Raw genomic sequence first — 24,105 nt, forward strand, 5'->3', positions numbered from 1 at the left:
CCTACTCTTCCACTTCCACCTTCTTCTGCTCTTCCATTACTTTCACCTCCTTCTCCTCTTGTTTTTTTCCATCACATCCTTCTCCTTCTCCTCTTCCTGCTCTTCCATCACCTCCTTCTTCTCCTTCTACGCTTTCTGCCACCTATTCCTTCTCCTGCTCTTCCACCACCTCTTGTTCCTGCTCTTCCATCACCTCCTCCTCCTCCTCCTCCTCCTCCTCAGCTTTCTGCTCATCCTGCTCTTCCATCTTCTAGTTCTCGTTCTGAATTCTTTCTCTCGCGCTACTGTTTTTTTCCCTATTTTTTTTTCTTTCTTTCCTCCTTCATCTTTCCATCTCCCATCAAACGACTCGTCTTTCCTCTCCTGTAATTCCTTTTCTCCTTCAGTAGTCCTTTCTCGTCTCCCACCCCCTTTCCTCCTTCTCTTCCTCCTTTTTTTTTTATCTCCTACTCTCCTCCATTTCATCTCCCACCTTCCTCCTCCTCCTTCTTTTCTCCTATTTAACTCCTATCCTCCTCTTTTTTCATCTCCACCTTTCTTTTCCTCTTCTTTTTAGTTTCTCCTTCATTTCCTCAAACGTTTCTCTCCTTTCTCTCCTATTCCATCCTTTAATGTTTTGCACCACCATTAACAACACGAAACAACTTTTTTTTTTACTTTTCTTTTTCGCTACTGCACAACTACGACTTTCTGGGGTGTTATTTCATTATTTTGAATCTGTGTGTGTGTGTGTGTGTGTGTGTGTGTGTGTATGACAGTATCCCAAGCGTCTCGAATCACTACTTGAAGCGGTTCATTCCAGCTCTCTCTCTCTCTCTCTCTCTCTCTCTCTCTCTCTCTCTCTCTCTCTCTCTCTCTCTCTCTCTCTCTCTCTCTCTATGACGTCACAAAGCCAGCCCAAAATAGCCTGGCCACGGTTCTCATCAGTGGCCGCTATCACAATCCCGCCATCAGGCTCTTTCTCCAATTACTGCCATTTTATGATGCCTTCCATTGTGTCAACTTTCCCGCTCTCCCCCGAAGCTCATTGTGTCAACTTCCCCATTCAGCGCCGCGCGGGGGAGGAGGCGAGGCAATAAGGGGCTTGGTGGGTGGCTTACGCGCCTGCCATTCTATGATAATTGCTTGCCAAGGGTGATTGTGTGTGTGAGGACTCCCCGGCATCAGCGAGTCATCTCTGAAGGGTGTCCGTGTGGAAGAATATAAGGGGAGAGGGGGTACTTTCTAAACTGTATGTGAAAGTATTGGGGGAGAAAAAGGGAGCGAAAGTTTTTTTTTGTGTGTGTGTGTGTGTGTTTATGATTTTTCGTTTTGTTGCTATTGTTGTTACAGTTATACTACTACTACTACTACTACTACTACTACTACTACCACCATCTCTACCACCACCACCACCACCACCATTACCACCACTACTACTACAAAGTTATACTTTTGCTTTTGTTGAATAGAAATTGATTTTGCCTTATCAAATTACTTACTGAATTTGAATGCTTTAAAATTATGAAAAGGTGGCAGACTGACATCAGAGGTCATATGGCGCTGTGGCGATACACTAGATAGTCATGTAAATGTAAAGATATTGTGATGTATAGCTAAGATAAAGGCCTGTAACATATAAAAAATGCGTTATAATCAAATGAAAAAATATTATATCTGTATTTTCTCTGATCGTTACTAATAATAGATTCTAACTGGCATTCTTTTTCATTTTCTTAACACATCTGTGGACGTGGCCGTGAGGTGATGCTACGCGTCAGCATCACCTCCCAGTAGGCGCTATAAAGCTGGGAGCCGTTTTGTAAGTGTAGATATTTTATCTCGGCCTAAATGGGAACATTATCTGACGAAGCAGGATGAAGGAAGATCAGTTGCATATAGGAAGTAATCCCTGCAAGTTGTTACGCTACTAATGCATTATTATTATCATCATCATTATTATTAACGTCATCATCATCATCATCATCATTAACAACAACAACAACAACAACAACAACAACAACAACAACAACAACAATAACAACAACAACAACAATGACAGTAGTAAAAAGAGAAAAAAAGAAGAAAGAGGAGAAGGAAGAGAAGAAAGAGGAGGAGGAGAAGGAGGAGGAGGAGAAGGAGGAGAACATGAAGCAAGGTAGACGATCACTTCGAGATAACCATTTGCTTTCTCCTTTTCCTCCTACCCCTCCCGCTCCCCCTCCCCTTCCTCCTCTTACACTGTACATTCATCCCTCACCCACCATGACGCCACACTCCATCTAAACAAAGACTACACGAAAGACAAGAAAACTCAACGAAGCGGTATGACGGTTGGTGGCAAGCTGTCTTCATAGAGAACGGGGCGGCCACTAAGCAAACGCATACTAATGTAATTATAAATGCTAAAAAAAATAAATTACTGTAACAAAATATTCAGCAACACTACATATTTTTTTCTGCTAATGTGGAACTTATTCAGCTGGTTATCGATCTCAATAATAGTTTTAGTGTAGTTTCGGGCAATACGACACATATTTATAATGAATTTGATTTTTATACCTCATTAGCAGGAATAGTCTCGAAACTTAACTTTTTAGCCCAGTATTCTCTGTGATCTACTTGAGTTACAGTGGAAGCAATGAAGCGCGGCATGACAGGTCGATAATGAGGCAAGTTAGGGTTGTGATACAAGTGGTCGGGCAAGACGGCTGATTGCCTAATTGGTAGTTAACGCCATGAAGCGCACATCACACTCCACATATATATACGAATAATACTAACAGAAATAATGTCAGAAACAAAACCACAACATAAACATACAAACATATGATAATGTCAGACGCAATGCCATGGATAAAATTATAAACCAATACACACATGGCTTAAGCAGGACGACTAAACCAGGGTCATTGCCCACACCATATATGACAACAACGGAAACCTGATATGGTGTGCCAGAACCTGCTCTCCTGTACTTCATGTGTGATTTACACGATCTAGGCTTTCACTTTGATATAACAGTTGCTCTTTTCAATTTTGGCACGAAAAAAGGGCATATTATATCTACAATCAGTGACTTGGTAGAGTAGACATTATATAATTAGCTTGCACAGCACTAAAACACAGAAAATCAGACTCTAGCAACTATTAACATTTGTAAGGCATTCTTACCTTTGAGGTGCAAGATAGTCAGGTTTCATCTTCCTTCCCTGTGTCCTGAAAACACCTCCAAAACGAGGTAGCACATCTTGCATTGCTTTTACGCGGAGGAAATAGCAGTGGACTGATGATGATTGTTGTAGTTTCCCGCGGAAGTCCAGTTGATTCTGCTTTTTCAACGGGGTTTTCTTTCTTACGTAAATGGTAAAGCAAGTGTCGAGGTCCCTGATTGGCTTTATTTTGATCCAGTATTTAACAATGAACATTTTATTTTGATATTACTATAATAATTATTGATGGTTGGGTGTATTGATAATTAAGGGAACATTTTTCAATACAAACGAACATGAGAACGTAGCAACAGGAGTGAATAGTCCCAATGAAATGAATACATGTATATAATTTATGTTGATATTATCGCCTACATATTTTCTAAGAATAAGCAAGCAATTAATCAACACAAAGTAAAAAAATAAATAAATAAACAATATAGTGTTGTATAGCAGCTACACGAATGGATGCCAGATGTACGATGACGTCATTTATTTATGGTTTTGGTAACAAATTCCTGCTTTTGATTTGCCTTCAGAACGAACATAAAAGTTTGTCTGACTGGTGGGTCAAAAGGTTGCTTGCCCGCTGCCACTTCGCCTCAGGGTCTCCGCCAGCGCATCCACCAGGTTAACCATCAGTGTGTTGCCTTCGCACTGCCGGCCGCCTCCCATGACAGCCCAAGTGAACCACCCCTGCAGAGGAATACATGCGCACTGTTGGATTAACCCGGAATAGGACTCTTTTTATCACAATCCAGATATTTATTGGTTTACAAGTCACAGCCCAGTAAAACTTTCTCCAGAAATAAAATCAGTTATTTTTTTATCACGAGTCAAAATATTCCTTACCTTAATTCTGCCTATCACTTTGTGTTCAGCTTCGTAAAGTAACTGAATCACCTAAGGATTTAAGCTTACATCCCTAGCCTCTATACAGCCACTAAGATAAACAGTCACAAAGATAAGCAAATGGGATACATTCTGTCCAACAAGGTTCAAGACTAACACAGACGACTTGAAATGAATCTAGGTCGTCATGCTCTCTTAACTTCTTCAGTATCCTGACATCGACTTCACTATATTTCACAAGTCATTGGAGGACTTTATCAAGTGAAGGATGACACGTTCGTGATCAAAGCATTTTAAATAATCTACAGCTACTCATTCAAAATCATTACGTCTTATTCACTCCATTGTCTATGAAGGGATATGATGAGGTTCGGATGTTATATATAGTACTGAAAGAGTTAATATTTCCACTGAGCACACCATGACTCACTGAGCCATATTCTGAAACATGCATGTGGCGCAACTCCTTTCCATTCAAATGGCTCCAGTTGAAGTTAGACGGGTTTTTAAGGGTGTTTTTACTGTTCTAGTGACATTAACAATATTTCTACATTATTAACACGAGAAACACTCTTGATAAGCCGCCAAATCATCACTGTGGCCTTGGAGTTTAGTCGTGATGATAGAGTAAAGCTTTTCAAAACACGAGCCACAACACCCACCTGCGCCAGCCTAATCCACTCGGAGGGCACCACCACCTCCACCTCCTCGCCGCGGGAACGCAGCAGCCCCGCCCGCTCCAGCACCGTCCATACTGCCTCCCACAATCCTACGCCTTCTGCTGCAAAAAAAAAAAAAAAAAAAAAAAAAGAATTCACTTGGCGTGGCAGTAGTGTGTGTGTGTGTATGTGTGTGTGTGTGTGTGTGTTCGCTGCCCGGATCAGGATTACCTGCCCGGTTACTGCATATTTTTTACTGGCATTGATTAATTAAATTCTGGGGAGAGTCCTGATCTTTTTTTCTTTTTCTTTTTTTTTCTATTTTCAGTACGTAATTACCTGAGCAACAAATTTGAGTTACTTTCGCGTTTCAAATTAAGGTAATGATCTCATCTAATATACGTACGAGCAGTTGCCTAATTAAAATTCCTGTTGTGTTTTGAGAGCTTATCTAGACATCTACTTATTTATCTTCTTTCTTGAAGTTCTTCATTATGAATTGTCTCGTCTTTGCTCTGCTTCTATTTTAAAGCCGAAACTATCTATACCAGCCCGAATGCTGGTGTAAAGAAGGAAACAGTACCTGCTCTGCCACGGTCACCTGCAGCAGCTACAGGTAGACATGCAACACCTGCGAGGAGGAGTTTGTTAATTACCTGTCCCCATTTCCTCCCTGAAAACTTCCAGCAGGTGATGTAAGTCTGCCTCGGTGCCAGACCCCAGCAGCAGGCGACGGACCTAGGGTGAAGGAACGAAGGCAGGAAAAGGGTGTGCATGAAGAGCAGGTATAATATATATATATATATATATATATATATATATATATATATATATATATATATATATATATATATATATATATATATATATATATATATATATATATATATATATATATATATATATATATATATATATATATATATATATATATATATATATATATATATATATATATATATATATATATATATATATATATATGAATTAACTAGATATAGTGCATAACTAAAGGCAAACTAACTGATAATTGACTAATTTATTGAATGACCATTAAGTAGGTACTAATGAAATAATGATTTTATAGTTATAATTAATTAATTTACTATGTATCAAAATAAGTAGCTGAGTGATTGATTAACCGACTAAGTCATTGACCAATAACTAACTAGTAACTTACAACAAATTAATCACAAACCAGTTAATAACGAACTATGTAAAAAATTAACTAACCAACCAACTAACTAACTAAACTAGCTGACCTATCAAAACTTCAATGCAGATCATCAAAGTAAAAACTTAATTCATCAAGAAATACTTGAGAACCGTAGCCCTCCCACCCCAGCAAAGGCTCCTCATTTACTTCCTGCAGCAGATCCGCCCAGAGACTCGCCGGTGACTGTCCAAGGAAGTCGTGCAGGAACTTCAGAAGCGTGGCGTGGTCAGGCACCTCGCCACACAGGTCAGGGCTCTCCATGGCCTGATGGGGAGGTGGAGGCGTCGTCATCATGAATCAAGAACACCAGTCACGTTCAGTTGGGATTAATAAGTAAATAAATAAACTAAACGACTAGCAAATGATTATGTTAAATACTCGAAGCACCACCGCTGCACCTACTACACCATTAACACACTACCACACTACTGCCACACCAGAACAGCTCCACCTCCACCATCTCCACCATCACCACTACCACACTACCCATATCGAACCACCACCATATTACCACTATACTCGTAATATACCTCCTACACCACCAACACCTCCCCGCGACCACACTAAATCACCATCACTACATCCCAACACTACACCACCACGCTACCCCCGTCAGCACACATTCACCACTCAGCAGGACGCCAGCACGAGGCACCTGAGCAAGGACGGCAGTGACGGTATCGTGGAGCTCCTGCATGCTGGCGGTGTCGGCGTGGAAGGTCACCACCAAGCCAGCAGGGGTGTGTCGCGCTACCACCCGCGCCACCACCTTTCCGGCGTCCTCACCCAGAAACTCGTCCACTTTCTTCACTAACAGTACATTTGTGGATGAAAATAATGATGATGATGATATTGATAATGATAATAATAATGATAATAAATAAATAGATAAATGAATAAAGATAGATTAAAAAAATACATTAATAAACACTAAGGAAAAATAGTATAATGAAGTAAAGCTGAGCACAATGATGGTAAAACTAAATAAATTAATAAGGAATACTAATGCAGTAATATTAAATAGTAAAGTAGTTGATAATGAAAAAGAAAGTGCATATAAAAAGAGAGAGAGAGAGAGAGAGAGAGAGAGAGAGAGAGAGAAGAGAGAGAAAGAGAGAGAGAGAGAGAGAATCAGGGACGATAAAGAACCAACGAATAACAAATCAGATGAAGTTACAAAATATAATCCTTTACAAAAATCATACCAAAAGAAAAATAAACAAATAAATAATAATAATAATAATAATAATAATAATAATAATAATAATAATAATAACAATTATAACAATAATCCCCACTAGCAAGTTCAAGATACAAGATAAAGACAAACAATAAAAGTCGAGTCAATCAAGTCATGCGAACAAAAAAAACACGGAGCATCATTCAATACTGAGCTGATCCACCCCGTCACTCTCTCCTTGCCTTCCCACGTCACCCCCACACGGTCTGACTCACCCAGCAGTGTGTGACTGTCGCGACCAAGCGTGAGGGAAGCGGCGAGGGAGGACGCGAGGACCGGCCACTTCAGCCACACCTTGTAGCTCCACCAGTCACGGAAATCCAGGACCAGCTGCGTGGAGGGGAGCGCCGCCGCCTGGAGGTGAACACAAAGGAGGAGAAAAAAGAAAAAAATGACTTATTTCTACCCACAAAGATTCCTCACCTAAAATAATTATCCAGCATGAAAATATCCACTGAGAGAGAGAGAGAGAGAGAGAGAGAGAGAGAGAGAGAGAGAGAGAGAGAGAGAGAGAGAGAGGTGGAACTTACCTGGTCGAAAGAGAAGCTGAAAGTTTTCTGGTACCACTGCAGGAGAGAGACGCCCCACTCCGCCTTCACCACCATGTTGCCCCACTCCCAGGTGTTCACCACGTACTCCCACCCAGTCCAGTCACGATTGAACCGAAATATTTCTAGAATTCAAAGTGATAAAAAATATTTTTGCAATATTTTTCTTGTATAGTTTAAATAATTTTTTATTTTTTTTTTTTTCTCTCTCTCTCTCTCTCTCTCTCTCTCTCTCTCTCTCTCTCTCTCTCTCTCTCTCCTCTCTCTCTCTCTCTCTCTCTCTCTCTCTCTCTCTCTCTCTCTCTCTCTCTCTCTCTCTCTCTCTCTCTCTCTCTCTCTCTCTCTCTCTCTCTCTCTCTCTCTCTTTCTCTCTTGCTTTGAACTTTCGCTTCTCAGGCTCCGGTTCACTCACGGTTCAAGTTCCAGCCAAGGCGAGGACAGAATGCCAGGTGTGTGCGCTGCAGGATCCGAATCCAGCGTCCTCCGTCAGATGAGACTATGCGTGCGGTGCGTGGAGGGAGATAAAGGGAGGGTGTCGTGAGGTACAGGTAAGTAAACAACTCAAGTACACTACTGTGGCACTGATGACGCGACCGACAAAAAATATTAGAACAGTACTATCCAAATAGTTATGATTTCAAAAGGTATAGCGAACAACTTTTTTTTAATTATAAATTCTTATTTGCAAGAAATCAAGTATATAAAAAGACCTGAATAAAAGGACTTACTAACATCATAAGAAACGTGTCATTAAATTTTGCCTTAATAGTCAAATTTCGTTCTACATGAAGTGTGGACGTACTTACCGTAAGTCTTCATGTTGGAAGAAAGGCTGAAAACCCGGGAAGTTAATTTTTGTGTAGTCTCTTGAACAGCGTCACTTGACACTGACTCTTCCGGTCCATCACACTCCGCTTTCCTGGAACATTCTTCGTCTACATTTACCATTATGGAATCAGGATCATTTTGCTTTAAGTCTTCTGATTTATGATCTCGACCACTACAAACTTCATTCTGGTCTACTGTCTGTTCTTTTCTTAAATCTGAGTCGCAATCACTGTCGACGTGGTGCCGCGACTTGGCTTTTGGCTCCTTGACATTGCCGTCCCCACAACCTTCAGCATCACACCTGCCAGCCTCACCTCTGTCATCCGTGACCTGAGTCTCCTCGTCCTGCTTCTCCTGCTTGAAGTGAACGAATTCTAACGATATGTCAGATTTGGTAGACTTGACTTCCCCATTAACTTCCCAATGTTGCTTGCCCTGATTTTTCCAGAGCTTCGTCTCCCACTCGAGGGCTGTAGAGATAATTGGCACATGTAGGCTCACCTGCCAGTGTTCTCTGAAAGTTAAGAGAGGACTCATGGTTATAAACAATTGTCTAATGTAATCTATCAGTGCTTGAAAAGACATTTTACAGAAAACTTTTTTTCGAAACAAATGAAGTATTGGCACCTTCAAACACATGACTGCAAACCTACCCAGTGTGTGGCGTGACGGTGAGGTTCAGGAGACGCCGACGCTTCCCCGGCATCAGCGAGTCCACAGATACGCCAAAGATGGATTCAGAGAACTGAGTGCGCACCACCACGCCCCGTCCTGCCTCGGTTCCGGCTGCGTCTCGCTCTATACGAGGTATAAACAATCCTTTTAATTCGTTGCCTCAAGGTATATCATAGACTCCTTTATAAAGAAATCTATGGTTGCATCTTTTAGAAAAGAAAATTACGACTCCGACTATAGCAATGCCTTTCATATTTTATGCAATTTTTATTTCTTCCTTTTTTTTTTTTTTTTTTTTCCCATCCTAACATTAAATTTAACCGAAAAAATCTTAACTAACGGTCATATCTTGCGCAGTGCTATTTAATTTTGATTTGAGATAATGAAAAGCAATATAGGTTTGCAGAGGATCTAAACCACCAAATAATAATAATAATAATAATAATAATAATAATAATAATAATGATAATAATAGTAATAATAATAATAATAATAATAACAATAATTCCCTGTTTAATAAAAATGTATACGTACACTCAATACACTGCGAGGCCCATCAGCTCCACCTCTTCACACACACACACACACACACACACACACACACACACACACACACACACACACACACTTACACACCTTGGTCAAGCTGAGGCGGCGCGGGGTCACCACTGGAGGCCTTGCCGCGCTCTTCCTCACCGCCTCTCAACCACAGCCGCCACCACTGCCCCGCCTGGCCCTCATGCCCGCTGGCCAGGCTGAGGGTGGTCCTGGGAGCCGCCATGAACAGCATCTAGAGGAAGGAATAGTGTGACCTCATCTCTTTTATTTCAAAGTGGCATGACAAGAATTTTGTATGTTTTTTTTTTTTTTTCTATAGGAATGATGAAGCAATGGTAGTATGTAATATATGAAGATAATAATGAGATGCAAATGTTAAAGATCAGATTTCTATTGCTGTGGTACTTTGTAAGCAGAAACTATGGATATTTAAATAGTTTTTTTTTTTTTTTTGCCTTTTGCAAGTCTTCCTCACGCATACGCATTAAAAGAAAATAATGAATAAATATATTAATAAACTACCAAATAAAAATAAATATAGGAAGACAAGGCAACAGATAAAACTAAACATGACATACAGGAAAAATAAAAAAAAATAAAGACAAAACAATATATATATATATATATATATATATATATATATATATATATATATATATATATATATATATATATATATATATATATATATATATATATATATATATATATATATATATATATATATATATATATATATATATATATATATATATATATATATATATATAATAAAAATATAACAAGAAAATCTATAAGGTAATATTCTCACGCTCTCTCACCTCTTCCTCGGGGTGCCACGCTACGCTCACCAACTCCTCAGCTGATCCAACGCCCCCCACATGCTGGTACCTCTGCGCCACGACTTTGAGCGCATCACCTGTGTAGCCACCTGTCACCTGGAGGACGCGACCTGAGTAATTCCCGGTGACATTGCATCCACAGTTAGTCAGGTCAGTCTGTGAACAACGACATCTTACATTAGGCGAGTGGGAGGAGGTGTGTGTGTGTGTGTGTGTGTGTGTGTGTGTGTGTGTGTGTGTGTGTGTGTGTGTGTGTGATTTATTCCAGCAGGTGTTCATCTTGAGTCTTAAATTGAAAAAAACGTCATTAAATTTAGTTAGTGTATTGTTCCTTCTTTTAAGACACGTTAGGTTATGCACCCACCCACCTGCAGAGCCAAGGTAAGGGACCGGGTGGAGGGAGAGGTCCCCACTCTGAAATACAAGAAAAGTTGAAGCTTCAGTCTCTCTCTCTCTCTCTCTCTCTCTCTCTCTCTCTCTCTCTCTCTCTCTCTCTCTCTCTCTCTCTCTCTAATACATTAGTTCACTTAGATATAATTTCTACCCTGACCAAACCACTTAAATGACATGTCGCTGAAGGACCACGACCAAATAGTCTCATTATATTGAATTTATAGACATGTAATAAAGAAGTGTCCTATAGCTGTTATTTTCACGCTATTGGTATATCATATAGGGCAGTGATTCCTAACCTTTCCCAAGTTCATGCATCCTTCCATGAGCTTTTGAGATATTCATGTACAATTCATTAAAAGAAAATCACACTTTTCTCTAACTTTAAGACTGAAAATATACAAGTAATAGTACTTATCTATCCATCTTCGGTGCGGCGTATTAAGTGTTACCTGAGAAATGTTTGAGTGGAGTCATCAGTTCGGTTTAACGTGTAAGCGGTGACCAGGCGGAAGGATGCTGCCGATGCCTGCTGGCTGTGTGCCGGGATCCCCACCACTGTTACCAGCATCAACGCCGCACCTAGAGTAAGGGAAAGATGGTTGTATGGTTTATGACAATACACATTTCATTCGTTCATGTAAATTATCTTTGTAGTGTCGAGTACAATAATTTCGGATTAGTGATGATTATAGATAGAGTTTCTTTATAGCGGTAAGTTCGATAATTACAGAATAGTTTACCACTTCCAACGTAATCGCAGAATAATTCCTCTTGGAAGTTGATAATCTGCGTATAGTGTCGTACAATAGTCACACACCAGTTCCTTTAGGTAAACTATTTGTTATATTGGCTAATATGATAATTATAGAATGGTCACTCAACAATGTTTCCACTAGGACGAACAACCCCACTCGCTTATGAAACCTCAGTTCCATGGTATAGCAGGTCGACGTTTTACTTAAAGAATATCCACACCTTTCCAGTTTTGGATGCTAACCGGGGTAACTCAATCATTTTTTAAGACTGAATAACATTATGCTTGTGGCGCTTCCTGGCTTTCCACTTTCCCTTACATATCCAGTCACGCGGCAATTTCAAAATACACGTTAGAATATTTTCGCGAACGGTGAGTTTATTTGACGGTTTAAAATTGTTTGGATTTCTCTCTCACTTGAATCACGGTTGGTAAAATAAAGTGAGGATGTTGTGAAAGAACAAGAAAAGAATGTTCCCTCGTGCAATTGTGGGGCGTGTGGAGGCACCTGGCAGCTCCCCTACTCCCCTCCCATTAGTCTCCACCTCACGTAGTCACTGCTGCAGACGATGGGAGACGGCAGAGTTCATGCTTACAAACCACAATGTAGTTTTATAACATGCTTTCAATATGAACCGTACTGTTTTCAGTAAAGTAAAGGAGCAAATGATAGTATACTAAATAATAGTACGTGTTCACTAACAAACTTAGGTACCTTATTCCCATCACACACACACACACACACACACACACACGATTGTTAGCATACATCATATGGAAGAACATCTAAGGGCCGTATTGTTAAATCTCTTCGTATCACCACTACCTAATCTACTCACCAAAACACCAGTACATGTTCCTCGCTTGGCACCACCCAGATGGATCACCGGGCAGTGTTGGTGTCCTTCAGCTGACACACACGAGCGTTCACTGGGGCTGAGCTCTCCCAACTAACCCTGCCATGACCCTCAGCCTGCACCTCGCCTGTCACCTTTCCCCCCCTCCCCCCCGCCAGCCATTCTATTCGGGTAAGGCACATGACAAGAATAGCAAGGAGATGAAGTATCAGGAGACTTGTAAGGTCCAGCACCCAGGCCGAGAAATCTTAAGTCATCATGAATTGGCGGATGTATTTACTTATCAATTCACTTATTATTATTATCATTATTATTATTATTATTATTATCATTATTATTACTTCGAGGGATGGAACACCGTATGAGGAGGTAAAGCCTACCTTAATGATATCGAAATACCTCTATCGTATCACCACGCACCCTACACCATTCCAGTGACTAGCTTTTTTTTTTTTTTTTTTTCAGTCCCTGGATCATCCTAGTCACTCTTCTTTGCACAGCCACAACTGTACACCGTAATGTAAGAGAGGCCTTATCAAAGCACTAAATGCACTGTTTTATAGGCCGCAGACTTGTAGTATCACTTTGTTTTCTCTCTCTCGAAGATTTAGCTATCTCCCTGGCCTTTAAGCTGCTGTTATATATTGTGCATCCCTCTCTCTCTCTCTCTCTCTCTCTCTCTCTCTCTCTCTCTCTCTCTCTCTCTCTCTTACTTCTTACGTAGAGAACGCTACCTCATTGATATCGAATTTCATTTCACACTTTTCTGTCCAATCATACTTTCTATCCAGTCCTGTCTTATCTTCGTAATTTGGTGTCATTCGCAAATTTACTGACGTCACTACTTACTAGTAATTCCGGAATATAATGATGCTAATAATGGAGGAGGAGGTGAGAAGAAACACAAGTGCTGGGAGGATAGTTTATTCCCGACTAGCTTCGCACAAGCTTCTTCAGGGGAACTAGTCGGGAATAAACTCACCTCCCAACACTTGTATTTCTTCTCACCTCCTCCTCCAGCTTGTCGGAATGTCTGAACAACAACAACAATAATAATAATAATAATAATAATAATAACAATAATTATAATAATAATAATAAGAAGAAGAAGAAAAAGAAGAAGCGGAAGAACAAAAAACAAGAAGAAGAAGAAGAAGAAAAAAAAGAAAGAAGAAGAAGCAGAAGAAGAAGAAGAAGAAGAATTATAATAATAATAATAATAAGAAAAAGAAGCGGAAGAACAAAAAACAAGAAGAAGAAGAAGAAGAAGAAGAAGAAGAAGAAAAGAAAAAAGAAGAAGCAGAAGAAGAAGAAAAGAAGAAAAAGATGATAATGAAGAAGAAGGAAAAAATAAATAAATAAATAAACAAATGAAAATAACAATGAATTCAAGGACATTAGTTACTCATATAACTTCTAAGATTTGTTCTAGAGCAAACATAAAGTAACCTGAAAAAAATAAATAAATGCAGCAGCTCAGTGATCCAAGACGGAGGGCAGTCCGATGTGCTACTGACAGACTGCGAAATTACTTCCACACACGAGCAGACAAAATGTGAACAAACTTGTAACTTTAAAACTTTTTTCCCTAAACCCTTGAAACAGCTATTCTTTGTCAAATGAACGGTTGCCACTCAACACTGAAGAACCAGTGCCAGGACCTGCTGAAGCTGTCGGTGGTGTTCCCAGTTTTTACAAGTCTATCAAGACGGCTGCCATTCCTACGATGCTCACTCTGAGCCTGAAAGAAAGAAAAGGAACAAACGCAGAAGGAAAACCTTGGAAGTAATATAAAGCGATATATGGAAGAAACAAAGATGTAAATATTTGCCATCATGCTTACCACGTCATCAATATTCTCCTAATTATTATAAATTCTTGTTATAGTTAGAATAATGCTGGAAGAGAGATTTATAGTTACAATAATGCTGGAAGAGAGAATTAATAAGAAGCAGCTACAAGGAGCCAGTAGGCTAGTAGTAGTAGTGACAATGTGCATATAAAGTATACACACTACAATCAATTTCCAATTATTTATTTTATTTATTTTTTCTTAAGCCCCAGTTAAATCTGCACACACACGTGCACTCTCTTTTTTTATGCTGCTGCTGCTTCACTTTCTTCTTCTTCTTAAAGCCACACCTTCCTGTTATGGCAAAACAGCCCCTCCAAACAAACCTTCCACACACCGTGCCTTCTCTCTCCTCACCCTTCACGCCCCAAACCTGCGATCCCTTCCTCACCATCTCTCTTCACTCAATCTACAAATGTCTTGTCGCACCGATGAGGATCACAATAAGGATTTAATTTTAAAATCGTTTTATACGATAAAAAGTTTGTTTACCCCAACGTCCAGCTCTCGTAGCAGGAGGGGGTGAGGATCGCACAGACCAGGGCGAGGTTCCCCAAGTGGGACTCAGCCCAGCAGTATGCCTGCACCAGGGCAGAGTCGGCCGCTGCCAGGGACGACTGATAGTTTAGGGACTAAATCATCAGTTCAGGGAGTCACGAGGCAAGCCACCAGGGAACAGCAAAACTAGAATAAACTAAGAGAAAATCTGACGCATCCTCACACAATAGACACGATGGACGTCATCCACTTCGTGAAGGGCGTCCTTCAGTGAAAACACAGAACATTGGAAAGGAGACCGTCAAATGAAAAGAAGGAGTACTCCTGAACCACAGCACCTCAGTGGAGGGAGAATGATATTGGAAGTCAATTCTGCGGAACGGGCCGGTGTCCACCACCACCACCTGTCCTGCAGGATAGGTATCCACCGCCACGACCATCACCTGTCCTGCAGGGCGGGTATACACCGCCACCACCTGTCCTGTAGGACGGATATCCACCGCCATGACCATCACCTGTCCTGCAGGACGGGTATCCACCGCCACCACCTGTCCTGTAGGACGGGTATCCACCGCCACCACCTGTCCTGTAGGACGGGTATCCACCGCCACCACCTGACCTGTAGGACGGGTATCCACCGCCATCACTTGTCCTGTAGGACGGGTATAAACCGCGACGACCATCACCTGTCGTGCTGCACGAGTATCCACCGCCATGAACATCACCTGTACTGCAGGACGGGTATCCACCGCCACCATCTGTCCTTGTAGGACGTGTATTCACCGCCACCACCTGTCCTGTACGAAGGGTATCTAGCGCCACCACTGTCCTGCAGAGCAGGTATCCACCGCCACCGCCTGCCCTGCAGGACGAGTATCCACCGCCACCACCTGTCATGCTGGACGGGTATTCACCGCCACTACCTGTCATGCTGGAAGGTTATCCACGGCCACCACCTGTCCTGCGGGACGGGTATTCACTGCCATCACCTGCCCTGCTGGACTGGTATTCAATGCCATCACCTGTCCTGCTAGACGGGTATCCACCGCCATGACCACCACCTGTCCAGCTGGACGGGCATCCACCGCCACGACCTGTCCTGCTGGATGGGTATCCACTGCCACCACCTGTCCTGCTGGACGGGTATCTATTGCCACCATCTGTCCTGCAGGGCGGCGGGTACCCACCATACCCGCCGCCATGACCATCACCTATCCTGCTGGACGGATATCCACCGCCATGACTGCCACCTGTCCTGCTTGATGGGTATCCCCCGCCACCACTTGTCCTACTAGACGGGTATCCACCGCCATGACCATCACCTGTCGTGCTGGACGGGTATCCACCGCCACCACTTGTCCTGCTGGACGAGTGTCCACCGCCAGACCATCACCTGTCCTGCTGGATGGGTATCTACCGCCATAAACATCACCTGTCCCGCTGAACGGGTATCCACCGCCACCACCTGTCCTGCAGGGCGGGTATCCACCGCCGTGACTATCACCTGTCCTGCTGGACGGATATCCACAGCGACCACCTGTCCTGAAGGCCGGGTATCCACCGCTATGACCATCACCTGTCCTGCTGGACGGGTATCCACCGCCACCACCTGTCCTGCAGGGCGGGTATCCATTACCACCACCTATCCTGCTGGACAGGAATCCACCGCCACCACCTGTCTTGCTGGACGGGTATCCACCGCCACCACCTGTCCTGCTGGATGGGTATTCACCGCCACTACCTGTCATGCTGGAAGGTTATTCACGGCCACCACCTGTCCTGCGGGACGGGTATTCACTGCCATCACCTGTCCTGCTGGACTGGTATTCAATGCCATCAACTGTCCTGCTAGACGGGTATCCACCGCCATGACCACCACCTGTCCAGCTGGACGGGCATCCACCGCCACCACCTGTCCTGCTGGACGGGTATCCACTGCCACCACCTGTCCTGCTGGACGGGTATCTATTGCCACCATCTGTCCTGCAGGGCGGGTATCCACCATACCCGCCGCCATGACCATCACCTATCCTGCTGGACGGGTATCCACCGCCATGACTGCCACCTGTCCTGCTGGACGGGTATCCACCGCCATGACTACCACTTGTCCTGCTGGACGGGTATCCACCGCCACCACCTGTCCTGCAGGGCGGGTATCCACCGCCACGACAATCATCTATCTTGCTGGAAGGGTATTCACCGCCAAGACTACCACCTGTCCTGCTGGATGGCTATCCACCGCCACCACCTGTCCTACTGGATGGTTGTGCAAAGCCACCACCTGTCTTGCTTGACGGGTATCCACCGCCATGACTACCACCTGTCCTGCTAAACGGGTATCCGCCGCCACCACTTGTCCTTCTGGACGGGTATCCACCGCCATGACCACCACCTGTCCAGCTGGACGGGCATCCACCGCCACCACCTGTCCTGCTGGACGGGTATCCACTGCCACCACCTGTCCTGCTGGACGGGTATCTATTGCCACCATCTGTCCTGCAGGGTGGGTATCCACCATACCCGCCGCCATGACCATCACCTATCCTGCTGGACGGGTATCCACCGCCATGACTGCCACCTGTCCTGCTGGACGGGTATCCACCGCCATGACTACCACTTGTCCTGCTGGACGGGTATCCACCGCCACCACCTGTCCTGCAGGGCGGGTATCCACCGCCACGACAATCATCTATCTTGCTGGAAGGGTATTCACTGCCATGACTACCACCTGTCCTGCTGGATGGGTATCCACCGCCACCACCTGTCCTACTGGATGGTTGTGCAAAGCCACCACCTGTCTTGCTTGACGGGTATCCACCGCCATGACTACCACCTGTCCTGCTAAACGGGTATCCGCCGCCACCACTTGTCCTTCTGGACGGGTATCCACCGCCATGACCATCACCTGTCCTGCTGGATGGGTATCCACCGCCATGACCATCACCTGTCCTGCTGAACTGGTATCCACCGCCACGACCTGTCCTGCAGGGCGGGTATCCACCGCCATGACCATCACCTGTCCTGCTGGACAGGAATCCACCGCCACCACCTGTCCTGCTGGATGGGTATCCATCGCCATGACCATCACCTGTCCTCCTGGACAGTCATCCACCGCCACCACCTGTCCTGCTGGACGGGTATCCACTGCCACCACCTGTCCTGCTGGACGGGTATCCTTTGCCACCACCTGTCCTGCAGACCGGGTATCCACCGCCATGACCATCAACTGTCCTGCTGGACAGGAATCCACCGCCACCACCTGTCCTGCTGGACGGGTATCCACCGCCACCGCCTGTCCTGCAGGACGAGTATCCACCGCCACCACCTGTCCTGCTGGACGGGTATTCACCGCCACCACCTGTCCTGCTTGACGGGTATTCACAGCCACCACCTGTCTTGCTGGACGTGTATCCACCGCCATGACCATCACCTGTCGTGCTGGACGGGTATCCACCGCTACCACCTGTCCTGCAGGGCCGGTATCCATTACCACCACCTATCCTGCTGGACAGGAATCCAACGCCACCACCTGTCTTGCTGGACGGGTATCCACCGCCACCACCTGCCCTGCTGGATGGGTATTCACCGCCACTACCTGTCATGCTGGAAGGTTATTCACGGCCACCACCTGTCCTGCGGGACGGGTATTCACTGCCATCACCTGTCCTGCTGGACTGGTATTCAATGCCATCACCTGTCCTACTGGGCTGGTATTCAATGCCATCACCTGTCCTGCTAGACGGGTATCCACCGCCATAACCACCATCTGTCCAGCTGGACGGGCATCCACCGCCACCACCTGTCCTGCTGGATGGGTATCCACTGCCACCACCTGTCCTGCTGGACGGGTATCTATTGCCACCATGTGTCATTCAGGGCGGGTATCCACCATACCCGCCGCCATGACCATCACCTATCCTGCTGGACGGGTATCCACGGCCATGACTGCCACCTGTCCTGCTGGACGGATATCCACCGCCATGACTACCACCTGTCCTGCTGGACGGGAATCCACCGCCACCACCTGTTCTGCAGGGCGGGTATCCACCGCCACGACCATCATCTATCTTGCTGGAAGGGTATTCACCGCCATGACTACCACCTATCCTTCTGGATGGGTATCCCCCGCCACCACCTGTCCTGCTGGATGGTTATGCAGAGCCACCACTTGTCTTGCTGGACGGGTATCCACCGCCATGACTACCACTTGTCCTGCTGAACAGGTATCCGCCGCCACCACTTGTCCTTCTGGACGGGTAGCCACCGCCATGACCATCACCTGTCGTGCTGGACGGGTATCCACCGCCACCACTTGTCCTGCTGGACGAGTGTCCACCGCCATGACCATCACCTGTCCTGCTGGATGGGTATCCACCGCCATGACCATCACCTGTCTTGCTGAACGGGTATCCACCGCCACGACCTGTCCTACAGGGCGGGTATCCATCGCCATGACCATCACGTGTCCTGCTGGACGGGTATCCACCGCCACCACCTGTCCTGCAGGGCTGGTATCCATTACCACCACCTATCCTGCTGGACAGGAATCCACCGCCACCACCTGTCTTGCTGGATGGGTATCCACCGCCATGACCATCACCTGTCCTCCTGGACAGTCATCCACCGTCCTGCTGGACGGGTATCCACTGCCACCACCTGTCCTGCTGGACGGGTATCCTTTGCCACCACCTGTCCTGCAGGCCGGGTATCCACCGCCATGACCATCACCTGTCCTGCTGGACGGATATCCACCGCCACCGCCTGTCCTGCAGGACGAGTATCCACCGCCACCACCTGTCCTGCTGGACGGGTATTCACCTCCACTACCTGTCCTGCGGGAAGGTTATCCACGGCCACCACCTGTCCTGCGGTACAGGTATTCACTGCCATCGCCTGGACGAGTATTCACTGTCATCACCTGGACGGGTATCCACCGCCATGACCATCACCTGTCCTGCTGGACGGGCATCCACCGCTACCACCTGTCCTGCTGGACGGGTATTCACTGCCACCACCTGTCCTGCTGGACGGGTATCCACTGCCACCACCTGTCCTGCTGGACGGGTATCCATTGCCACCACCTGTCCTGCAGGCCGGGTATCCACCGCCATGAACATCACCTATCCTGCTGGACGGGTATCCACCGCCACCACCTGTCCTGCTTGACGGGTATTCACCGCCACCACCTGTCCTGCTTGACGGGTATTCACAGCCACCTCCTGTCTTGCTGGACGGGTATCCACCGCCATGACTACCACCTGTCCTGCTGGACGGGTATCCGCCGCCACCGCTTTTCCTGCTGGACGAGTATCCACCGCCATGATCATCACCTGTCCTGCTGGACGGGTATGAACCGCCATGACCATCACATGTCCTGCTGAACGGGTATCCACCGCCACCACCTGTCCTGCAGGGCGGGTATCTAGCGCCTTGACCATCACCTGTCATGCTGGACGGGTATCCACCGCCACCACCTGTCCTGCTGGACGTGTATCCACCACCATGACCATCACCTGTCCTGCTGGACGGTTATCTACCGCCACCACTGTCCTGCAGAGCGGGTATCCACCGCCACCGCCTGTCCTGCAGGACGAGTATTCACCGCAACCATCTGTTCTGCAGGGCGGGTATCCACCGCTATGACTATCACTTGTCTTGTTGAACGGGTATCCACCGCCACCACCTGTCCTGCTGGACGGGTATCCACCGCCATTACCATCACCTGTCCTGCTGGACGGGTATCCACCGCCACCACCTGTCCTGCTGGACGGGTATCCACCGCCATTACCATCACCTGTCCTGCTGGACGGGTATCCACCGCCACCACCTGTCCTGCTGGACGGGTATCTACTACCACCACCTGTCCTGTGGACGGGTATCTACTGCCACCACCTGCCCTGCTGGATGGGTATCCAATGCCACCACCTGTCCTTTAGGACAGGTATCCACCGCCATGACTACCACCTTTTCTGCAGGACCGGTATCCATCACCATCAATACATCCCAACACCACACCGCCACGCTACCTCCCACCCAGTCCAGTCACGATTGAACCGAAATATTTCTAGAATTCCGAGTGATAAAAAAAAGTCTATTGCAATATTTTTCTTGTATAGTTTAAATCATCATTCTCTCTCTCTCTCTCTCTCTCTCTCTCTCTCTCTCTCTCTCTCTCTCTCTCTCTCTCTCTCTTTCTCTCTTGCTTTGAACTTTCGCTTCTCAGGCTCCGGTTCACTCACGGTTCAAGTTCCAGCCAAGGCGAGGACAGAATGCCAGGTGTGTGCGCTGCAGGATCCGAATCCAGCGTCCTCCGTCAGATGAGACTATGCGTGCGGTGCGTGGAGGGAGATAAAGGGAGGGTGTCGTGAGGTACAGGTAAGTAAACAACTCAAGTACACTACTGTGGCACTGATGACGCGACCGACAAAAAATATTAGAACAGTACTATCCAAATAGTTATGATTTCAAAAGGTATAGCGAACAACTTTTTTTTAATTATAAATTCTTATTTGCAAGAAATCAAGTATATAAAAAGACCTGAATAAAAGGACTTACTAACATCATAAGAAACGTGTCATTAAATTTTGCCTTAATAGTCAAATTTCGTTCTACATGAAGTGTGGACGTACTTACCGTAAGTCTTCATGTTGGAAGAAAGGCTGAAAACCCGGGAAGTTAATTTTTGTGTAGTCTCTTGAACAGCGTCACTTGACACTGACTCTTCCGGTCCATCACACTCCGCTTTCCTGGAACATTCTTCGTCTACATTTACCATTATGGAATCAGGATCATTTTGCTTTAAGTCTTCTGATTTATGATCTCGACCACTACAAACTTCATTCTGGTCTACTGTCTGTTCTTTTCTTAAATCTGAGTCGCAATCACTGTCGACGTGGTGCCGCGACTTGGCTTTTGGCTCCTTGACATTGCCGTCCCCACAACCTTCAGCATCACACCTGCCAGCCTCACCTCTGTCATCCGTGACCTGAGTCTCCTCGTCCTGCTTCTCCTGCTTGAAGTGAACGAATTCTAACGATATGTCAGATTTGGTAGACTTGACTTCCCCATTAACTTCCCAATGTTGCTTGCCCTGATTTTTCCAGAGCTTCGTCTCCCACTCGAGGGCTGTAGAGATAATTGGCACATGTAGGCTCACCTGCCAGTGTTCTCTGAAAGTTAAGAGAGGACTCATGGTTATAAACAATTGTCTAATGTAATCTATCAGTTCTTAAAAAGACATTTTACAGAAAACTTTTTTTCGAAACAAATGAAGTATTGGCACCTTCAAACACATGACTGCAAACCTACCCAGTGTGTGGCGTGACGGTGAGGTTCAGGAGACGCCGACGCTTCCCCGGCATCAGCGAGTCCACAGATACGCCAAAGATGGATTCAGAGAACTGAGTGCGCACCACCACGCCCCGTCCTGCCTCGGTTCCGGCTGCGTCTCGCTCTATACGAGGTATAAACAATCCTTTTAATTCGTTGCCTCAAGGTATATCATAGACTCCTTTATAAAGAAATCTATGGTTGCATCTTTTAGAAAAGAAAATTACGACTCCGACTATAGCAATGCCTTTCATATTTTATGCAATTTTTATTTCTTCCTTTTTCTTTTTTTTTTTTTTCCCATCCTAACATTAAATTTAACCGAAAAAATCTTAACTAACGGTCATATCTTGCGCAGTGCTATTTAATTTTGATTTGAGATAATGAAAAGCAATATAGGTTTGCAGAGGATCTAAACCACCAAATAATAATAATAATAATAATAATAATAATAATAATAATAATAATGATAATAATAGTAATAATAATAATAATAATAATAACAATAATTCCCTGTTTAATAAAAATGTATACGTACACTCAATACACTGCGAGGCCCATCAGCTCCACCTCTTCACACACACACACACACACACACACACACACACTTACACACCTTGGTCAAGCTGAGGCGGCGCGGGGTCACCACTGGAGGGCTTGCCGCGCTCTTCCTCACCGCCTCTCAACCACAGCCGCCACCACTGCCCCGCCTGGCCCTCATGCCCGCTGGCCAGGCTGAGGGTGGTCCTGGGAGCCGCCATGAACAGCATCTAGAGGAAGGAATAGTGTGACCTCATCTCTTTTATTTCAAAGTGGCATGACAAGAATTTTGTTTTTTTTTTTCTATAGGAATGATGAAGCAATGGTAGTATGTAATATATGAAGATAATAATGAGATGCAAATGTTAAAGATCAGATTTCTATTGCTGTGGTACTTTGTAAGCAGAAACTATGGATATTTAAATAGTTTTTTTTTTTTTTTTTGCCTTTTGCAAGTCTTCCTCACGCATACGCATTAAAAGAAAATAATGAATAAATATATTAATAAACTACCAAATAAAAATAAATATAGGAAGACAAGGCAACAGATAAAACTAAACATGACATACAGGAAAAATAAAAAAAAATAAAGACAAAACAATATATATATATATATATATATATATATATATATATATATATATATATATATATATATATATATATATATATATATATATATATATATATATATATATATATATATATATATATATATATATATATATATATATATATATATATATATATATATATATATATATATATATATATATATATATATATATATATATATATATATATATATATATATATATATATATATATATATATATATATATATATATATATATATATATATATATATATATATATATATATATATATATATATATATATATATATATATATATATATATATATATATATATATATATATATATATATATATATATATATATATATATATATATATATATATATATATATATATATAATAAAAATATAACAAGAAAATCTATAAGGTAATATTCTCACGCTCTCTCACCTCTTCCTCGGGGTGCCACGCTACGCTCACCAACTCCTCAGCTGATCCAACGCCCCCCACATGCTGGTACCTCTGCGCCACGACTTTGAGCGCATCACCTGTGTAGCCACCTGTCACCTGGAGGACGCGACCTGAGTAATTCCCGGTGACATTGCATCCACAGTTAGTCAGGTCAGTCTGTGAACAACGACATCTTACATTAGGCGAGTGGGAGGAGGTGTG

The 24,105-nt window shown here is 44.4% G+C and overlaps 1 protein-coding gene across 1 annotated transcript; it reads right to left on the reverse strand.

The window, feature by feature from the left end:
* Positions 1 to 3,363: 3,363 nt before the first annotated feature.
* On the reverse strand, positions 3,364 to 24,105 carry LOC135097978 (uncharacterized). Its single transcript, XM_064000142.1, has 19 exons — positions 23,884 to 24,105; positions 22,912 to 23,065; positions 22,275 to 22,419; positions 21,600 to 22,135; positions 21,206 to 21,289; positions 11,455 to 11,584; positions 10,978 to 11,023; positions 10,589 to 10,765; positions 9,846 to 9,999; positions 9,188 to 9,332; positions 8,513 to 9,048; positions 8,119 to 8,202; positions 7,689 to 7,831; positions 7,374 to 7,512; positions 6,574 to 6,728; positions 6,066 to 6,182; positions 5,359 to 5,440; positions 4,706 to 4,824; positions 3,364 to 3,887 (listed from the first exon to the last, which is right to left on the reverse strand). The coding sequence occupies exons 2-19, from the start codon at positions 23,063 to 23,065 to the stop codon at positions 3,762 to 3,764; spliced, it is 3,072 nt and encodes a 1,023-aa protein (XP_063856212.1). The 5' UTR covers positions 23,884 to 24,105; the 3' UTR covers positions 3,364 to 3,761.

This window comes from Scylla paramamosain, unplaced genomic scaffold (genome assembly GCF_035594125.1).
Source record: "Scylla paramamosain isolate STU-SP2022 unplaced genomic scaffold, ASM3559412v1 Contig39, whole genome shotgun sequence".
Taxonomy (NCBI): Eukaryota; Metazoa; Arthropoda; class Malacostraca; order Decapoda; family Portunidae; genus Scylla; species Scylla paramamosain.

What these genes read in the sequence shown, in the direction of transcription:
- LOC135097978 (XM_064000142.1), bottom strand. Translation starts at nt 23,065, where the DNA reads ATGCTGTTCATGGCGGCTCCCAGGACCACCCTCAGCCTGGCCAGCGGG. An exon ending in CGTGGCACCCCGAGGAAGAG is followed by an intron (nt 10,000 to 10,588) that starts GTGAGAGAGCGT and finishes TCCTTCCTCTAG; the next exon opens with ATGCTGTTCATGGCGGCTCC. An exon ending in AGTGGATTAGGCTGGCGCAG is followed by an intron (nt 3,888 to 4,705) that starts GTGGGTGTTGTG and finishes ATTCCTCTGCAG; the next exon opens with GGGTGGTTCACTTGGGCTGT.